This window comes from Suncus etruscus, chromosome 16, assembly GCF_024139225.1.
Source record: "Suncus etruscus isolate mSunEtr1 chromosome 16, mSunEtr1.pri.cur, whole genome shotgun sequence".
NCBI classification, from domain to species: domain Eukaryota; kingdom Metazoa; phylum Chordata; class Mammalia; order Eulipotyphla; family Soricidae; genus Suncus; species Suncus etruscus.
Window position 1 is genome coordinate 43,879,933 of NC_064863.1, and position 19,808 is coordinate 43,899,740.

General features: G+C 41.8%; 1 protein-coding gene across 11 annotated transcripts in view; it reads left to right on the top strand.

Annotated features, from left to right (window-relative positions):
• The first annotated feature begins 2,868 nt into the window (after positions 1 to 2,868).
• The window catches only part of FIP1L1 (factor interacting with PAPOLA and CPSF1), a 77,923-nt gene continuing 60,983 nt past the window's right edge, over positions 2,869 to 19,808 (top strand). For 3 of the 11 annotated variants that reach the window (XM_049790132.1, XM_049790133.1, XM_049790138.1), the window contains exons 1-5: positions 2,873 to 2,982; positions 4,464 to 4,508; positions 4,609 to 4,648; positions 14,156 to 14,213; positions 15,944 to 16,047. In XM_049790132.1, the coding sequence (XP_049646089.1) occupies positions 2,898 to 2,982; positions 4,464 to 4,508; positions 4,609 to 4,648; positions 14,156 to 14,213; positions 15,944 to 16,047 (332 nt within the window). In that variant the 5' untranslated portion in view covers positions 2,873 to 2,897. Of the gene's footprint in view, positions 2,983 to 4,463; positions 4,509 to 4,608; positions 4,649 to 14,155; positions 14,214 to 15,943; positions 16,048 to 19,808 lie in introns of all 11 variants that reach the window. The other 8 variants (XM_049790135.1, XM_049790137.1, XM_049790140.1 and 5 more) reach the window with 6 other exon arrangements.

Sequence of the window (19,808 nt, forward strand, 5' to 3'; positions counted from 1 at the left end):
AAAATGTCCTACCTGCTGTTCTATCATTCTGGTCCCTTTTCTTTATAATTCTTATTCCCATGTGACATAACTGCACATTTACAGGAGGATTTTGTTTTTCTCAGTGTTGAATCAACCAAGTTCAGAGACTTCCTGACACTTACTAGATTCTGCAAAACTATTTTTTTTAATAAAGAAATGGAGAAGGGCCAGAGCAATGGTTCTTTGAGCCTTCCAGGAGTGATTACTGAGCAAACTCAGGAGTAAGCCCTGAGCTCAACTAGGTGTGGCCAAAATTTAAAACAACAACAACAACAACAACAAAAGGGAGTAGATGAAATGGGACTGTTAAAAGATTTAAAAAGATTACATCTTGCACAGAGTTTATACAGAGGCAAGAAGATATTAAATAGATAAGATGTACAGAATAGCAGGTAAAGAGGGACTCAAAGGTAATGGAGCTTAATTTATTTAACAAAAGCTATCAACTAGTGGATTGGAAACACTAAATGAGATTCTATTATAACAGGGGTCCTCAAACTTTTTAAACAGGGGGCCAGTTCACTGTCCCTCGGACCATTGGAGGGTCTGACTATAGTAAAAACAAAACTTATGAACAAATTCTTATGCACGCTGCATATATCTTATTTTGCAATGAAGAAACAAAACAGATACAAATACAATATGTGGCCCGTGGGCCATAGTTTGAGGACCACTGTATTATAACATTCTATTCTAGTCTAGTATATACAGTATGAGGTTCTATTATATACATTTTCCCTGGTAGAAAGTTAATTGATTATCCACTTTTGTTTCTTTGTTTTGGTTTTTGGCTATACCCAGCAGTGCTCAGAGATTATTCCTGGTTCTGAACTCAGGAACTATTCCTTATACTGCTTGGAGACAATATGGGATGCTTAGGACTGAACCTAGGTGCAAAGAAAATGTCCTACCCTCTGTACTATATCTCTGGCCCCAACCCACTTTTGTTTTTCTTAAATTAAAAGTTCTTAAAGGGCAAGGATCATGTTTTATTCTTTATTTGCCAATTTCTTTTTGTTTTTGTTTTTATTTTTTTGGGGGGGGGTCACACCCAGCAACTCTCAGGAGTTACTCCTGGCTCTATGCTCAGAAATCGCAGGCACGGGGGACCATATGGGATGCCGGGATTTGAACCACCATTCTTCTGCATGCAAGGCAAACACCCTACCTCCACGCTATCTCTCTGGCCCTATTTGCCAATTTCTTAATCAGCAATTATTATACATTAAAATAATTGCTAATAACTGGCAATTATTTTAAAATACCCTTTGATTAGATGTCAAGTAAACCCATTGATATTTGTGGTTGCTGTTTTAGTTTGGGGCATACCCAGCAGTGCTCATGGTTTCTTCCTGGCTCTACATTCAGGATTTATTCCTGAGTTGCTTGTGGAGGAGCTTATGGGGTGCTGACAATCAAACCCAGTTGGCTCTGTACAAGGAAATTGCCCTACCCGCTGTATTATTGCTCTGGTGTTACTCAGGTGTTACTCCTGGCTTGGTACTTAGAGATCACTCCTGACAGAAATCTGGGGAAATCACCTGGGATGCCCCTCCAGTACTGGTCTTTAATAAAAACTCCAGGCAATTTCAGGTTTTCCTGCTCACAACAACGCTCACATCTGAAGCAGATGCAGAGAAAACTGCCGAACTAGGCACACCCCTCCCAGAAAACAAGGGCTGTCTAGAAATAGAAGGTCTTTTACCTGATCTGTAATGCCTTAACAGGGAGAATGCATTTATTATCATAGTATTGTTTTGAGTGGTGGTTTCATCTTCCAAACAACCATGAGTGATGATTGTTTCTTTTTTCTTTTTAATTTTTATTGTGATCACAGTGAATTGCAATTATTTCACAGAAATATTTAAGGTACGTAGTGACAATGAATGAGGGGCATTTCACCACTAGTGTTGTCTTCTTTCCACCAGTTCCCAGCATGCATCCCATATCTCCCTCCTTTATAATGCTAGTGTCACTGTTCCCCTCTTGTACAGCTTATTGTAAATTGGGTATCGATTCTGTTGTCGTTGACTACGGATTTGGTGTTCAAGTCTCATCATTTTTTATTTCCACTAAATGTTCATTCCACCATCTGGTCTTGATACCATCCATTTCCCCCCCTCAAATTGTGAGGCTGAACAAGATGATTCCAACAATGTGGTTCTGTTGGATATATATACGAAAAGATAAAGGAGAAGAAAAGAAAAACAAAATAAAAGAAACAAGAAAAGAAAAAGAAAATAAAACAAAAAACAAAAAACAAGATTTATTTCTTTCATGAGAAACAGGAAACCTCCAAAGGGCACTAAAATAAAGCCATACCCCATCAAGGAGGCGTCAATTGAAAGCCCAATCTTTCGGGGTGGGAGAGAAACTGATAATGAAACAAAAATCATTATAATTAAGTAAGGACCCTTGGGCCTAACTAAGGAGGCCAGAGCGGTGATTAAAGGTCCGGGATGGGGAGGAGGAATAGGGAAGCGGAGCAGACGCAGACAGGACGCGGGCGAGCAAGCCAAGCAGAGGAGGCCGAGCGGGATTTCCTGGAGAGGGCGTGGCCTCCGCAGCGCGCAGGCGCAGTTCAACCTTAGGTGGCGGCGGCGGAAGGAAGTAAACACCTCACGCCGCTGCGCCGGGTCGACGCTGCGCATGCGCAAAGAGCCTCCTCGGCGCCTGAGCAGGTTCTAAGGCGCCGCGGCCGTCTCCGCCGCGGCTGCCTTCCTGGGCTCTGGGAAGGAGCCGCGCGCTTTCTTCGTTCGGTTCGCTCAGCGGCGGCTTCGCCTCCCTTGTCGCGGCCCCGGCCGGCAGCGAGCGAGCGAGCGAGCGAGCGAGCGAGCGAGGTTGGGGTGGGTCGGGGTCGGAGGGGCCGGGCGGCCATGTCGGCCGGCGAGGTCGAGCGCCTCGTGTCGGACCTGAGCGGCGGGACCGGAGGGGATGAGGAGGAAGAGTGGCTCTATGGCGGTACGGAACTCCCCGTCCCTTCTAAGCGCCGGGTGGGGCTCCGCGCTCCTCGCAGCTCCCGGGGCCGGGCCTGCGGTGCGAGGGAGGCGCCTCGGCCTTGCCCCGGCCGGGCCTCGGGCGGCCGAGCTCGCGGGCCCGCGCCCCCCGCCCGCGCCCCGCACGCGCTCCGTCCTCCTGGGGCGTCTGCGCCCCGCCCGGGGGACGAGCGCCGCTCCCGTGGCCCCCGGGCTGCGTGCAGGTCGCCTCCTGGCCCGACCCCCTGAACCCCTCCACGTTCAATGCTGTTCCCTTCTGTCTGGAGAAGGAAAAGGAAAGCCGCCGCTCACTTGAAAAATAAAGGCGAGACACAAAATCGAGGCCCAAAGCCCCTCGCGTCTTGTTTCCGGATGGTCGGCGTGTAGCGAGGGATGGCACCTGCCCGAGGGAGATCTGTGCTCCTTCCTGGTTTCTTTGCTTCGTGCAAGTCGGTGCTTCGTAAAAATAAAAGTCATTTCAAGAAGGAGATGCAATATGTATATATATATATAGTAGGGTCCTTAATGAAAACCCCGAGTTGTCTCTCCTGCATCCAGGTGAAGTTTTTTTTTTTTTTTTGTCAACCCACGTTTTTCTTTTATTTTTGATATGGCTTTTTTTTTTTACATCCCCCCCCCCCATCATGAAAGTACCTCTTTGCATCTTTAGACTTCAGAGTTTCATGCACTTTTCTTGAAATAGATTTAGCGCGTTTTGTACTTGAATGGGGACTTGCTTGCATCTGTATTTTTTTTTTTTTTTTGTAGTTCTTGGGTCACACCCGGCAGTGCTCAGGGGTTATTTCTGGCTCCAGGCTCAGAAATTGCTCCTGGCAGGCACGGGGGACCAAATGGGGCGCCGGGATTCGAACCGATGATCTCCTGCATGAAAGGCAAACGCCTTACCTCCATGCTATCTCCCCGGCCCCGCATCTGTATTGTTTTGTTTTGGGGTCATATCCGGTAGCACTCAGGGGTTCCTCCTGGCTCTATGCTTAGAAATCGTTCCTGGCACGCTCGGGGGACCATATAGGATGCCGGGATTCGAACTTCCTTCTGCATGCAAGGCAAATGCCTTACCTTCATGCTATCTCTCCGGCCCCGGGCATCTGTTTCTTTAACTTTTAAGTCACAGTCATTGCTGGTTTTTGAAAGATTTTATTTATTTTTTATTGTTTTTATTTGAAAGAGTAGCGTAAAATGGCACGTGTGGGTACTAGGCAGCTTGATAATGACTCAAAAACTCTTGGTTTGGAGAAACTTCAACAATTAGTGATCTCTGGTGTAAGGGTTTCATCATTGTGACACACTGAATTGTTAACATGCAGAATTTCTTTGCAAACGTTTAGAAATGACCTTTTGTTTTAATGAAAGATTTTTACACAAGTAAAGTTTGAATTTTTTTTCGATAAAAGACGTTTCATGTGAAGTCATTATAAGGTGATCTAACTTTGGATATGCTTATAGGCCCATGGGACGTGCATGTGCACAGTGATTTGGCAAAGGACCTAGGTTAGTGCTTGTGATGATAACTTCAGATTTTCATAATACTGCCTTTCTTAAGCGTGATTTGTTTTACATTAAATATATTTATTTTTGCATTTTTTGGTAGATGAAAATGAAGTTGAAAGGCCAGAAGAAGAAAGTGCCAGGTTAGTGGAAATTTCTCATGGTTTCATGCACCCGATTATGTGATAAAAGTGTCATTTGGCTGACAGATTTTTATATTTTCTTTGTTCCAATCATTAACGTGACTTCGACATTTTGACTCAAAGTTGCAATGTACTCAAGAGATTGCTACTATTTCAGGATTTTGTGTTTAATTCAAAGTATAATTAGTGAATTTGTTACAGGATGGTGTTCCTTTCCTAGAGTACAGAAAGCTATGAATATATGTGGATATATATTTATGTGTGTATATGTATATTATAAGTATGTGTATGTATATATAAATAAAGGAAACCAGAATTTCCTCTGGTGCTGGAGCTATGGAACAGTGAGGAGGGCATTTGTCTTGCGTCCAGCTGACCTAGGTTCAATTACTGTATCTCATGTTTCCCCAAGCCTACCAGGATTAATTCCTGAGCAGAGCTATGTATGAGTAAACCCTGAGCACCACTGGTTGTGCCGAGAAACAATAAAAGAAACTGAAAAAAGAACATTTTTGCTGTAAATTTCAAAATAGCACTTATAAGTACTTATATCCTGAATTTTTGTTCATTTTTATTTTTCATTAATTTATTTAAAACCATGGATACAAGATTGTTCATAATCAGTTATTTTTTCACAGAAAGTTATTTATGGTTGAGTTTTAGTCATGCAGTATACAACACCCTTCACCAGTGCACATTTCCTATTACCAATGTCCCCAGTTTTCCTCCTCCCCTTTCTGCCTATTAGCACCCCCCCTTTCTCTCTCTCTTTTTTCCCCTTCCTCTCCCTTTCTCTCTCTCTCTCACCTCCTCCCTTTTAGACACTGATTTGCATTACTTTTACTGAGGGGTATCATCTCCATCATTTTATCTCTTTTCAGCCTCCAATTCTTGTCCATTTTAATTCTTGTGATTATTTCTTTTTTTAAATTTTTTTTGGGGGGGGCACACCTGGTGATGCTTAGGGGTTACTCCTGGCTACAAGTTCAGAAATCACTCCTGGCTTGGGGGACTATATGGGACGCTAGTAGATGGAACCTTAGTCCATCCTGTGTCAGCCATGTGCAAGGCAAAGGCCTTACCTCCGCGCCATTGCTCCAGCCCCTAGAGTGATCATTTCATTGTCATAGTGGTCCCTTCTCTGCCCTCTCCTGCTGTTTGTGGGAAGCTTCCTCTCATGGATCAGTATCCCTGGCTTTTATCTCTATTGTTTTTAATATCATCATCATCATCATCATCATCATCATCATTTTGGTTTTTGGGTCACACACAATGGCTCTCAGGGTTTACTCTGGCTCTGCGCTCAGAAATCGATCCTGACAGGCTGGGGGATGGGATATCGGGGATTTGAACCACCATCTGCCCTGGACCGGCTGCATGCAAGACATGCCCTACCACTATGCTATCTCTCCATCCCTTTGATATTATTTCCATACTATCTTTTTTTCCTTAAATTCCACAAATGAGTGAGATCATTCTATGTCTATCTCTATTCCTCTGACTTATTCACTCAACAGAATGCTCTCCATATTTCTACATGTATAAGCTAACTTCATGACTTTTTTTTTAAACAGCTGCTAGTATTTTATTGTGTAAATGTACCAGTTTCTTTTTACACTTTGCTTTTCTCAGTCACTTGGGTTTCTAGATTCTGGCTGTTGTAAATAGTGCTGTGATAAACATTGGGATGTGGGAGCTTTTCTACATTATATATTTGGGCTCCTAGGATATATTCTGAGAAGTGGAATTTCTGGGTCAAATGGAAGCGCAATTTCTAAAGTTTTCTGAGGAATATCCATATTGTTTTCCAAAAAGGCTGGACCAATTGTATCCCCACTAACGAAGAATTAATACCTTTCTCCCTGCATCTGTGGTAACACTGATCTTTTTCTTTGTGATATGTGTCATTCTCTGTGGTGTGAAATGATAGCTTGTATTGATTTGCATCTCTGTGATTATAATGATGTGGAACTTTTTTTCATGTATCTTTTGTCCATCTGAATTTCTTCTTTGAGGAAATGTCTGTTCTTTATTTCTCTCTATTTTTTGGATGGTTTTAGATGTTTTTTTCTTACTAAGCTCTACCGATGCCTTGTTTTCTTGGATATTAACCCTTTATCAGGTGGGTATTGTGTGACTAGTTTCTCCCATTTGTGAATAGTCTTTGTGTCCTAGTCTGTTTTCTTTGAGGTTCAGAAGCATCTCAGTTTAATGTAGCCCCATTTGTTTATCTTTGCTTTCACTTGCTTGGCCAGTGGTATTTCTTCCTTGAAGATGCTGAGTACCATGACACTTCAATGTCATGGAGTATTCTGCTAATATTTTCCTTTATGTATCTTACGGTTTCAGGTCTGATATTGAGGTCTTAAAATCATTTTGCTTTGACTTATGTGCAAGACATTAAAGAGGTCTGAATTCACATTTTTGCATGTAGTTTATCAGTTTTCCCAAATACCACTTGCAGAAAATGAAGAAGCTTTCCTTGCTCCACTTTATATTTCTTTCTTTCTTTTTTTTTTTTGTTTTTGGTTTTTGGGTCATACCCAATGGCGCTCAGGGGTTACTCCTTGCTTTGTGCTCAGAAATTGCCCCTGGCAGGCTCAGGGGACCATATGGGATGCCTGGAATTGAACCACTGTCCATGTACTGGGTAGGCCTCATGCAAGGCAAATGCCCTACTGCTGTGCTATCTCTCTGGCCCCACACTTTGTATTTCTTGCCCTTTTATCAAAGATTAATTGATCATATATATATGTACATATATATATATATACACACACACACATACATACACACACACCTTAGGGTCAGTCTCAGCGTATTCAAGTCTATTTCATTGATCTGAGGGTCAGTCTTCATTTCAATTATCTGCTGTTTTAATGACTACTGCTTTTTAGTACAGTTTAAAGTTGGGAAAAGAGATCTTTTTTCCATGGTTTGCTTTAACTGTTCATAAAGGCTTATTCCATATGAATTTTGGGAGTGTCTAATCTATTTTTGTGAAAAATGTCATGCATGTCCTTATAGGAATTGTAATATGCTGAATTTAATAGTTTTGACCAGATCCCGTAATACATTTTTTGGAGGAATGATTGCAAAACAACAACAACAACAACAACAACAACACCTTTTTTGTTTTGTTTTGGGGCCGTACCATGCTGTGCTCAGGGCTTTCTTTTGCCTGTGCTTAGGAATCATTCCTGGCAGGCTCATATGGGTGTCAGGATCAAACCCGGTTGGCTGCTTGCAAGGCAAGAACCCTACCTGCTGTACTATCATTCTGGCCCTCGGAAAAAACTTTTAAAGACAATTTGGGCTATTGATATAAAGGAGGGCTATACAATCAGGAGAAATAAAAGTCAAGATTAGTGATAATATGGAGCAACTAGAATCCTGGTCTAGATTGGAAAAATCTGGCAGGTACTGAGAAAGTTAAAAGAGTTATTAATATGATTCAGAAATTCTACTAGATCCATACACTTGAGATGTGAAAGCATATATGTATACACAACATGTATATGAGTGAATAGTTGTAGCAGTTTTGTTCCTAATAGTCATTTAAAACAACTCAGGTGTCTGTCATGTTCAATAATATAGCTCTATAACAAGAACACCATTTTATAGTAAAAATCAGTGTTAAAATAATTGTTAAAGGGGCTCGAGCTATAGCACAGCGGTAAGGTGTTTGCCTTGCACACTGCGGACCCAGGACAGACCTTGGTTCGATCCCTAACGTCCCATATGGTCCCCCAAGCCAGGAGCGATTTCTGAGCGCATAGCCAGGAGTAACCCCTGAGCGTCACAGTGTATGGCCCAAAACGCCAAAAACAAAAAAGCACAGTCCAAATTGAATTGAACCCTTGAAGACATTAAGGATTCAGAATCCAGTGAAGACTTTTTGGTTCTGTTTGTATTAACTAATATGTCTGTTATGTAATAGGCAAATCTATAGAGACCAAGTAGATTTGTGGTTTCCCAAGACTGGTGGTAGGGAAAAATGGGGGGTGGCTACTTTACAAGGCTCCTTTGTTTTTTTTTTTTTTTTTTGATTTTTGGGTCACATCCAGCAGTGCTCAGGGATTACACCTGGCTCTATGCTCAGAAATCTCTCCCGCAGGCTCGGGGTACCATATGGAATGCTGGGATTCAAACCATTGTTGTCCTGCATGCAAGGCAAACGCCTTATATCCATGCTATCTCTCTGGCCCCCAGGTGTTTTAAAGTTTATTGATAAAATTTAGTTTCTTTTCTTTTTTTTTTTTTTTGGGCCACACCCATTTGATGCTCAGGGGTTACTCCTGGCTAAGCGCTCAGAAATTGCCCCTGGCTTGGGGGGACCATATGGGACACCCGGGGGATCGAACCGCGGTCCTTCCTTGGCTAGCGCTTGCTAGGCAGACACCTTAACTCTAGCACCACCTCGCTGGCCCCTAGTTTCTCACCCTAATCTTAACTAAAAGGTTTTTTTGTTTGTACATAGAGATGAAAGTTCACGAATCAATGCCTTTTAGGTACATATTTCTTTTAATATTACTGACTATAATTTTGTTTATTTTTTGAATATTTTATATTCTTTTTGTTTATTTGTTTTTGGGCCACCCTGCGGTGCTCAGACGTTACTCCTGGCTCTGTACTCAGAAATAACTTTTGGCAGGTTTGGGAGACCATATGGGATTCTGGGGATCAAATCTGGGTTGGTTGCGTGCAAGGCAAATGCCTTACCCCGCTATGCAGTCTCTCTGACCCTATATTCCTTATTATCCAGCTTGATTGCATTTATTGGAGCAATAGGTCTTCTGCCTTCCCTGAGCATAACTGTCAATATTTCTTTTTGCTTGTTTGTTTGGGTCACACCCAGCCACACTCAGGGGTTACTCCTGGCACTGTGCTCAGAAATCGTTCCTGGTAGGGTCAGGGGACCATATGGGATTCCCGGGAATTGAACCCAGTTCAGCAGTGTGCAAGGCAAATGCCCTACCACTGTGCTATTGCTCCAGCCCCAATATTTCTTTATATTCCTTGTTAAATTGTTAGATTTATATGATATTACATTTGAAATGCTGTTAGGTTTATATGTTCTTACTTAACAGATTTACCTTTAAACCTTTCTGAAAAAGTCACTTTCATCATGCATCCTCTGTATTAATGGTAAAAAAAAGTGCACATTTCTGAAAGTTGATTGGGGCAGGCAACTCTGACAGATTTTTTTTTTTTTTTGGTTTTTGGGTCACACCCGGCGGTGCTCAGGGGTTACTCCTGGCTGTCTGCTCAGAAGTAGCTCCTGGCAGGCACGGAGTACCATATGGGACACCGGGATTCAAACCAACCACCTTTGGTTCTGGATCGGCTGCTTGCAAGTCAAACGCCACTGTGCTATCTCTCCGGGCCCCTCTGACAGATCTTTTATTCTTGTTGGTAAATAGATCACTTTGTGGTTCAAATGGAAGACCACTACTAAGTATACTGTAGCCTCTTTTGACTGGATTACTGTTCTTAACTATTGTTGCATTATGTCAGCTTCTGATTTTTCAAGTTTTTTTTTTTTTTGGTTTTTGGGCCACACCTGGCGGTGCTCAGGGGTCACTCCTGGCTGTCTGCTCAGAAATAGCTCCTGGCAGGCACGGGGGACCATATGGGACACCGGGATTCGAACCAACCACCTATGGTCCTGGATCAGCTGCTTGCGAGGCAAACACCGCTGTGCTATCTCTCCAGGCCCCTGATTTTTCAAGTTTTGGTCATTTCTACTATTCAGTGACATAAAAAGCAAGTGAATGTGCTTAAGCTTATTGAAACAGTAAGTAATTAAATGTACTAGGGAATTATGTTTGCTTATTTTGTTTTTGATTTCTGGCTACATCCGGCAATGCTCAGCTCACTTCATGATCTTTGCTCAGGTATTACTCTTGGTTGTGCTCAGGAGACCATATGGGCTACTGAGGATCAAACCTGGGTTTACTTCGTTCAAGGCAAGCGCCTTATGTGCTGTACTAGCTCTCCAGTACATGCTTGCAATTTTTGTTTCCTTGGGTCAAGCTCAATGAAAGTTTAACAAGTTTTTCAGTTTTAATCTTTCATTTTGCTATATTTGTGTATTTTATTATAAAATACCACTATAAAGTAAATGGACTTCTAAAGAAACTTTTTTAAAGTTAAATTTTGAAGAAATTAATAGTAACTTAATAAAAAGTTTTGATATTTTACATAGAACTCCTGCTAATTATGAGCTAATTACTTAGTACTTTTAATTTTCATATCTGTAAAATGGAATTAATGATTAATTCCCATTATCAGAATTAATTTTTTGGTTGTTGATTTTTGGGCCATACCCAGTGATGCTCAGGGGTTACTCCTGGCTCTGCGCTCAGAAATTGCTTTTGGCTCAGACAGAGTATGCAATGCGGGTCAAACCTGGATCAAATCCGGGTCTGTCTGAGTTGGCTGCGTGCAAGGCAAATGCCCTACTGATGTGCTCTAGCTCTGGATCCTGAATTAAAATTTTTTTGTTTTGTTTTTGGGTCATACCCAGCAGCGCTCAGGGGTTACTCCTAGCTCTACGTTCAAAAATCGCCCCTGGCAGGCTTGGGGAACCATATGGGATGCCAGGATTCGAACCACTGACCTGTATGCAAGGCAAACGCTTTACCTCCATGGTATCTCTCCAGCCCCTAAATTTTTTTTAATTAATTATACTGTAACAGAATTTCTTAAACTTTTTTCTATGTTTGACTTCTTGCCAAATATTTTTTTTTTTTTTTTTTTTTTTTTTTTTTTGGTTTTTGGGCCACACCCGGTAATGCTCAGGGGTTACTCCTGGCTATGCGCTCAGAAGTCGCTCCTGGCTTGGGGGACCATATGGGACACCGGGGGAATCGAACCGCGGTCCGTCCGAGGCTAGCGCAGGCAAGGCAGGCACCTTACCTTTAGCGCCACCGCCCGGCCCCGCCAAATATTTTTTAATTTTTATTTAAATCATAGTGATTTACAAAATTATTCATAGTTGGGTTTGACATATAATGTGTCAGGACCAATTTGATCACCAGTGTCAACTTTCCTCTACCAGTATTCCCAGAGTTCATCTCATGCCACTCACTGTCCCTTGGCCCCCAGTATGCTGCATAACAGGCCCTTTTATGCAGGGTGTGTGCATGTGTATTTAATGATTTAATTGTTGTTATTGATTCTGGCTTGGATATTTTCATTTGTCCCCTTCCTTCCTTCCTTCCTTCCTTCCTTCCTTCCTTCCTTCCTTCCTTCCTTCCTTCCTTCCTTCCTTCCTTCCTTCCTTCCTTCCTCCTTCCTTCCTTCCTTCCTTCCTTCCTTCCCTCCCTCCCTCCCTCCCTCCCTCCCTCCCTCCCTCCCTTCCTTCCTTCCTCCCTCCCTTCCTTCCTTCCTCCCTTCGTTCCTTCCTCCTCCCTCCCCCCTCCCTCCCCTCCCCCCCCCCCCCCCCCCCCCCCCCCCCCCCCCCCCCCCCCTTCCCCCCCCCCCCCCCCCCCCCCCCCCCCCCCCACCCCCCTCCTCCCCCCCCCCCTCCCCCCCGCCCCCCCCCTCCCTCCCAACCCCCCTACCTACCTCCCTCCCTCCCTCCCTCCCTCCCTCCCTCCCTTCCTCCCACCCTCCCTCTCTCCCTCCCTCCTTCCTTCCTTCCTTCCTTCCTCTGCCACAAGCAGCAGTACTCAGGACTTATTCTTGACCCTGCACTCAGAAATCACTCTTGGCAGGTTTGGGGTACCATATGGAATGCTAAGAATCGATCACAGGTTGGCCAGGTGCAAGGCAAATGCCCTACCTGCTGTACTATTGCTCTGGCCCCTATCTATCATTACTTTTTTTTGTTTGTTTTTGGGTCATACCCGGTGATGCTCAGGGGTTACTCCTGGCTATGCGCTCAGAAGTCGCTCCTGGCTTGGGGGACCATATGGGACGCCGGGGGATCGAACCGAGGTCTGTCCTAGGCTAGCGCTGGCAAGGCAGACACCTTACCTCTAGCGCCACCGCGCTGGCCCCTATCTATCATTTCTTAACTCCACCAATGCACTTGAGACCTCTTGGCCCTATCCCCTATTCTTTCATCTCTCCTCACTCCACTTCTTTCCTCTTTCACACTGTACTCTGGACACTAGTGTTCTTGACAACCCCCATTTAAACCATTCCATTTCTTTCATGCAGTTATTCTAAATGTCACATGTAAGTGATATTCTGTATTTATTCTTCTGATTACTTCATTTAATATAGTATCTTCTAGTTTATGTTGCACAATGGCATGATTGCATCATTCTTCACAGTTGTGTAGTATTTTATTATATATATGTAACTCATCTTCATGATCCACTCATCTTGTTGTTCGACATCTTGATTGGTTCCAAGTCAGATATGATACTGAGTGTTGCAATGAGTAGCAATATGCATACATCCTTTTAGATCAGTGTTTTTCTATCCTGGGGACAGATACCCAAGAGAGGTATTGCTGAGTCATATGGCAGATCGATTCTTAGTTTACTGAGAACCCTCCATACTTTTTTCCATAGGGGTTGGATCAGGCAGCATTCCCACCAGCAGTCAATGAGAGTTCCTTTTTCACCACATTCCCATCAGCACAAATTATTCCCAGTATTTTTGATATGTGCTATCTTCACTGGTGCAAGATTACATCTCATTTTTTGACAAGTGATGATGAGCATTTTTTCATGTGTCTTTTGCCTATCTGTTGGTTTTCCTCAGAGAAGTCTCTGTTCATTTACTCAACTCATTTTTTGATGGGGTTTTAGGTTTTGTAGGGTTAACCTTTGTGAGTACTTTGTATATACTAGGTAACAACCCTTTGTATGATGTGTTGGATGCAAATATTTTGCCCACCAGCTGTCTTTTAGTTTTAGCCGTGTTTCTCTTGCCATACAGAAACTTGTGGGATTTTTTTTTTTTAGAAGCTTGTTATTTTTATGTAGTCCATTTATTCAGTGCAACATTCCCATCACCAAATCCTAATATCCCAAATCTTGTTTTTTGGGTTACACCCAGCGGCGCTCAGGGAACCATAATGGTTGCCGGGATTCAAACTGAGATCTGTCCTGTGTTGGCTGCTTGCAAGGCAAACACTTTACCACTGTGCTATCTCCGGCTTCTTATTCTACCTTTTTTATTTTAATTTTTGTTTTTGTGGCCTCACCCAATGGTGCTCGGTTATTCCTGGCTCTGCTCCAAGAAATTACTCCTTGCATATTCGGGTGACTATATGGGATGTTGTGAATCTAACCAGGATTGGCCACATGTAAGGTAAACAAACGCCTTACCCACTCTGCTACTACTATGGCCCCATCTACTATTTTTTCAATGTTTAATACTTAAGGCAAGATATTAGGAATAGAGAAATAAACAGCTTTTATTATCCTTGTTTATTTTTGCCCACTCAATGAAGATAATTTTAGGGGAGCTACCAAATAACTAGTATAATTTGTCTATACTTCTGAAAAAATAATATTGGACATATATACTTGTTTTTATTTGTAGTGCTAACCCTCCATCTGGAGTTGAAGAGGAAGCTGCTGAAAATGGTGTACCTAAACCGGTAACATAAGGCTTTGAAATTCCGTTTCTTCTGTGTTTAATATCTGTCAATTTGTAGTTCAGCTAGGAAGAAAGTAAATTTAGTGTAACTTTTCTTATGCATAAGAATTCATAAATATTCTCATGCATAAATTGGTTTTCATTTATCTTTTTCTGATGCATACCGAAAATTAATACTATGAAAAGATTCAGAAACAAAGTTTGCACAGTTTATTGACTTTTGAAACTTATCATAGTTTTTTTATTTTATAAAAAGGTTTTGTTGAAAAAAAAAAAAGGTTTTGTTGGGGCGATTGGGTCATACCAAGCAGCACTTAGGGCAAAATCCCTACTGACATACTATTGCTCCAACCCCTAACGTGTTTTTTTTTTTTTTGGGGGGGGGGGTGTCACACCAGGCGGTGCTCTGTGTTCAGAAGTCGATCCTGGCAAGATTAGGGGACCTTTTGGGATGCCGAGATTTGAACCACCATCTCTCCTGGTTCAGCTACTTAGAAGGCAAACATCTTACCACTGTGATTTCTCTCCAGGCCCCCTTAAAGAGTTTTTAAAAATATTTCAGTTGAGTTCTGAAACTTAGATTATCATAGTTTTTTTATAAAAAAAAAAAGATTTAGCTGACCTCATTCACCTTAAAAATTCTATTTTGCGGGATTCATTTCTTTTGAACATTATAATCTAATCCCATAATAGAAAGAAATTGTTACTCTGCAGGATTGAACTTATTCTAGAAAAAGTATTTTGCTTAGGTTCATGTTTTTCAGTCTTTTTTCAGGGGGGGGTTTTGGCCTTGTTTCCTTCCTGTAACCCTCCTTCTCATGCTAAATGGCCCCCTAGTCTCTTGTTTTCTCCCATCAGAGGGATTTCTACCTGTGGCCCCTTGATCTATCCTGATCTCTTATGGTTCCTGATTGAGAAAGGCTGGTTTAGGTGATCTGCCTATTTTTTAAAAGTTAACTAGTAGGTGATTGTATACAAAATAACCTTTTAGGGCCAAATAACACTTTCCTAAGTAGGCCTACGTTTTTTTAAGGAAAAAACTTTTCCCTACAGTTCAGTTATTTGTTTGCAAAGCCTCTTCTGAGTGGTTAGTGAGCAATTTTGTAACATTTTGTTGCTTTGTGACAACACAGAGCCTAGCCTTAGTACAATTATTTTTCTCTTAACCTTTATATTTGCCAATAGTTGTTCAGATAACTACTTTATATGGCTTTCTTTTCTGGATATCTTTTTTTTTTTTTTTCCTTTTGGTTTTTGGGCCACACCTGGTGTTGCTCAGGGGTTACTCCTGGCTGTCTGCTCAGAAATAGCTCCTGGCAGGCACGGGGGACCATATGGGACACCGGGATTCGAACCAACCACCTTTGGTCCTGGATCGGCTGCTTGCAAGGCAAACGCCGCTGTGCTATCTCTCCGGGCCCTTTTCTGGATATCTTAACTACATTGCCTTAGATCATTTTTGCAAGAGAGACTTTTAAATAATAAAAATGCATGAATTAGCTTTTCAAAAAATGTGCTGAAAGGTTTTATTTCACATTTTTATCCCTTTTTAGTTTGTAAAACATTAAATTTATAAAGGAGATGAAATAAAAACACTGATTTTGTGACTATAAAACCATAGATAAAACACATTGGTAATTTTAATGTTGAAACAATTTATTAAATATATTTTGATTGTGTTGGTGTTGAAGCAAATTATTTAACACATCTTGGTTGTTTATGTTGGTATAGAAAGTGACTGAAACGGAAGATGATAGTGATAGTGACAGTGATGATGATGAGGATGATGTCCATGTCACTATAGGAGACATTAAAACTGGAGCCCCACAGTATGGGTGAGTCATTAAATTTAAAATTTTAGTTTTTATAGTGTAGGGGCTTGAATCCAGGACCTCATACATTTGAGGTAGCAATTCCCACTGAATTGCATCCTCTACTCCTTTAAGTAAGAATTGTGTATCAACAGTTGTATGCCATTATCAAGTCTTAATGATTGATTTTTTTTTGTAAATTTTCATTGTACCTTGATATGCAAGAATTTTTGTTTTTAGAGTCGCTTAAAGTTTTCATAAGAGAAAGAATTGTAACTGTGGTGATGATGTTAACTAAGCTTGCTGTGATAATTTTGTAATTTCTATGGTATATTAAGTAATATGAGTACCTAAAACAAATACGAGTTATGTCATTATATTTTAAAAAATTGATCATGAAATGTTTTATTTTCTAATGTAAATTTAATTATAAAAGTTACATGGACTCAGCAGTTTCTAATTCCAGAAATGAAAATGTTTTTGTAAATGAGTGCTACATGTTTTTAAATTTAGAACTAGAAAACAAATTGCAATTAGTATTGTTCTTTCAGTTATTATTTTATTATCATTTTATTATTGAGTTTTGGTTTTTCATATATGTGAATATATGTATGTGTATGTAGCTACACATACATAGTTTTAAATAGGGGCAATAACTGGTGGTGTTGGGGATATTTCTGGTGGAATTCAGGCTCCATGTGCTGACTGGAATTAACCACAGGACCTCATATATTAAGCATATGCTTTTATTTGAGTTATTTACTTTCTAGGATTTTAGTTTTTTTGTTTTGTTTTTGTTTTTGTTTTTTGGGTCACACCTGGTGGTGCTCAGGAGTTACTCCTGGCTGTCTGCTCAGAAATAGCTCCTGGCAGGCACGGGGGACCATATGGGACACCGGGATTCGAACCAACTACCTTTGGTCCTGGATCGGCTGCTTGCAAGGCAAACAACGCTGTGCTATCTTTCCGGGCCGTGGATTTTAATATTTTTATCCACTTAAAAGCAAAAGTATTTTTAACTGTTTGTAGTTCTTTTTTTCAAGTTTTTTAACTATCCTTTACACTTTTTAGGTAAGTAATGGTGGTTGAGGGTTAGTGGATTTTTGTTTTTGTTTTTGGGTCATATTCGGACAGCACTCAGCGGTTTACTTCTGGCTCTGTGCTCAGAAATCGCTCCTGGCAGGCTCCAGGGACCATATAGGATGGCTGGATTTCGAACCACCATCCTTCTGCATGCAAGGGAAATGCCTTACCTCCAAGCTATCTCTCCGGCCTCTTCCCCCCTTTTTTTTGGTAGGGAAGGAGGTGTCACCCAGTGTTAGTCAGGGCTTACTCCTGACTCTGTGCCCTTCTATCACTCCTGGTGGGTTTGGGGATATGGCATGCCAGACACAACCCAGGTAAGCCTCATGCAGGGCAAGGATCCTCTGTTTCTAAATTTTTTGTTTTGTTTTGTTTTGGAGCTACACATGGCATCACTGAGGTATTATTCCTGTCTCTGTTCAGAAATCATTTCTGGCAGAGTAGAGAGACCATATGTGATGCTGGAGATCGAACTGGTTGGCCACATGCAAGGCAAATACCCTACCTGCTGTGCAGTTGTTTTGCCCCTAAGTTTTATATTCTGTAAACTAGATTAAGTGAATGGATTGTCCTTCATATATCCAATAGTCTTATTTGCAGGTATGGGGTGGGAATTTGAGTCTCATTCAGCAGTTCTGAGGGGCTATTGCTGCCTTTGTGCTTAGGGTGACCACTTAGGCTAGAGGAACCACATTTGGTGCTGCAGATTCAAACTGAGGTTTGCTGTTTGCAAGTCAAGTGCTTTACCTCATTTTACTACCTCATTTACAACATAAAGTCTTAAAGAAAGATTCTGAAGAGAATAAAATACAAATTATGACTTTGATAAGGTGGTTGAATGGCAGTCAGTGCTTGCTTTCTGATTTTCAAATTGGATGTACCGTATTTGCTGGCGTATAAGACGACCCCCTAATGTTGCAGTTAAAACATAGGTTTAGGGGGCCGGAGAGATAGCATGGAGGGTAAGGGCGTTTGCCTTTCATGCAAAAGGTCATCAAATCCTGGCATCCCATATGGTCCCCCATGCCTGCCAGGAGCAATTTCTGAGCCTGGAGCCAGGAATAACCCCTGAGCACTGCCGGGTGTGACCCAAAAACCACACACACACAAAAAAAAGACCATAGGTTTAGGCCTATATTCGCTGTGTCAGACAGAACGTTCCTGTGCTGCAACTGTATGTACCACAGTGAGCCAATCACAACAAGCAAAGGTTCAAAGGTTATACTGCAAATAGACTTCCTCTCTGACTCTGGCCAATCTGAGCAGAGCTTTTGACAGTGTAAATTCGGGTCCAGAACATTGTCTAATTTGCGAGCATCAAAAGCCTGCTTGGATTTGGCTGAGTTAAGAGGCGGTCTGAGCAGCCTTGCAGTGATGGGTGCAGGATTGAGTTGGGAAAATTCGTTTTGTGGCAATATTCAGACAATTTTCGTTTAGCGGCATATTGAAACATTTTTTCGGGATATACTCGGCATATAAGACGACCCCCCGATTTTCGGTTGGCTTTTTTTTGTTTCAAAAGTCGTCTTATAACGCCGGATAATACGGTATGCTGTATTTATTGGGAGGTAAATATCTTCCTAATTGCATCATTGTTTACTAGTAGTCTTGTAAAATTTTTTTAAATTAAATTTCTTATATTTAAACGTGGGTTGATAGAGTTGCTTATAATAGTTATTTCTGGCATTCAGTATTTCAACAACACCATGACACCATCCGTTGTAACATTTCCTCCACCATTGCCCCCAGTTTCCCAACCTACTTGAAGCCTGCTCCTTAGCAGATATGAATACTTACTTAATGTACCAACTAAATGATAATAGAATCATTGAAGAAAATAATTTATTGAAAGAAAATTTGTGAAAATTATCATCTAAAAATAGGGTCATTGATTCATTGAAGGTTTGCAAGCTGTTTATTGTTAGCTGGCATTCTGTTACTGGTTTCGTTTGACCTTATGTAGCTTCTGTAACTTCACATCTAATTTGGTATAATCCTACTGGGATGTCAGTATTACATTTATGGAGGTGTCACACAGCCTTGCAAGGCTGGTCCAGTACTGTGAGGATTTGTTGAGCTTTGCCTGTGACCTCTTGGAGCAATGGTGGTTCATGGGTGTGGTTGCTCAGACTCCTGAAAATACAGAGGTACCATGGGAGGCGGCCTGCACAGGCCCCACAGTCCCTGAAGATGTCAGCCCCAAACTAAAATACCTGGTGTTGGTGGCTAGGAGTCTGCAGCGATTAGAGGAAGGGCAGTGGCATGTCATTGGCATGGCAGCTGTTGTAGAGTGGATCTCTGTGTGAACAATTACCTGGGCTTTAGCAGGGCAAGGTATTTGTCCCACCCATTTCTAGAGGGACTCCAATGTGATCAGCTATGCTGCTTGTATATCCATTAGTTTTTGCTGTTAGTTGTGCCTCTCTTTCAAGAGTTAGATACATATGTGGCTCTGGTCTGATAGGCAGGCATGACATTTGGCTCTGGATTATGGGTGTGGCGGCCAGGACTTTATTGTTTTGTTTTGTTTTTGGGCCACACCCGGTGGCACTCATAGGTTACTCCTGGCTCTGCTCCTAGCAGACTTGGGGGACCATGTGGGATGCTGGGGATCGAACCCTGTCTATCCTGGGTCGGCTGCATTCAAAACAGACTCTTTACTGTTATGCTATCATATCAGCTCCTGCCAGGACTTTTGGAAG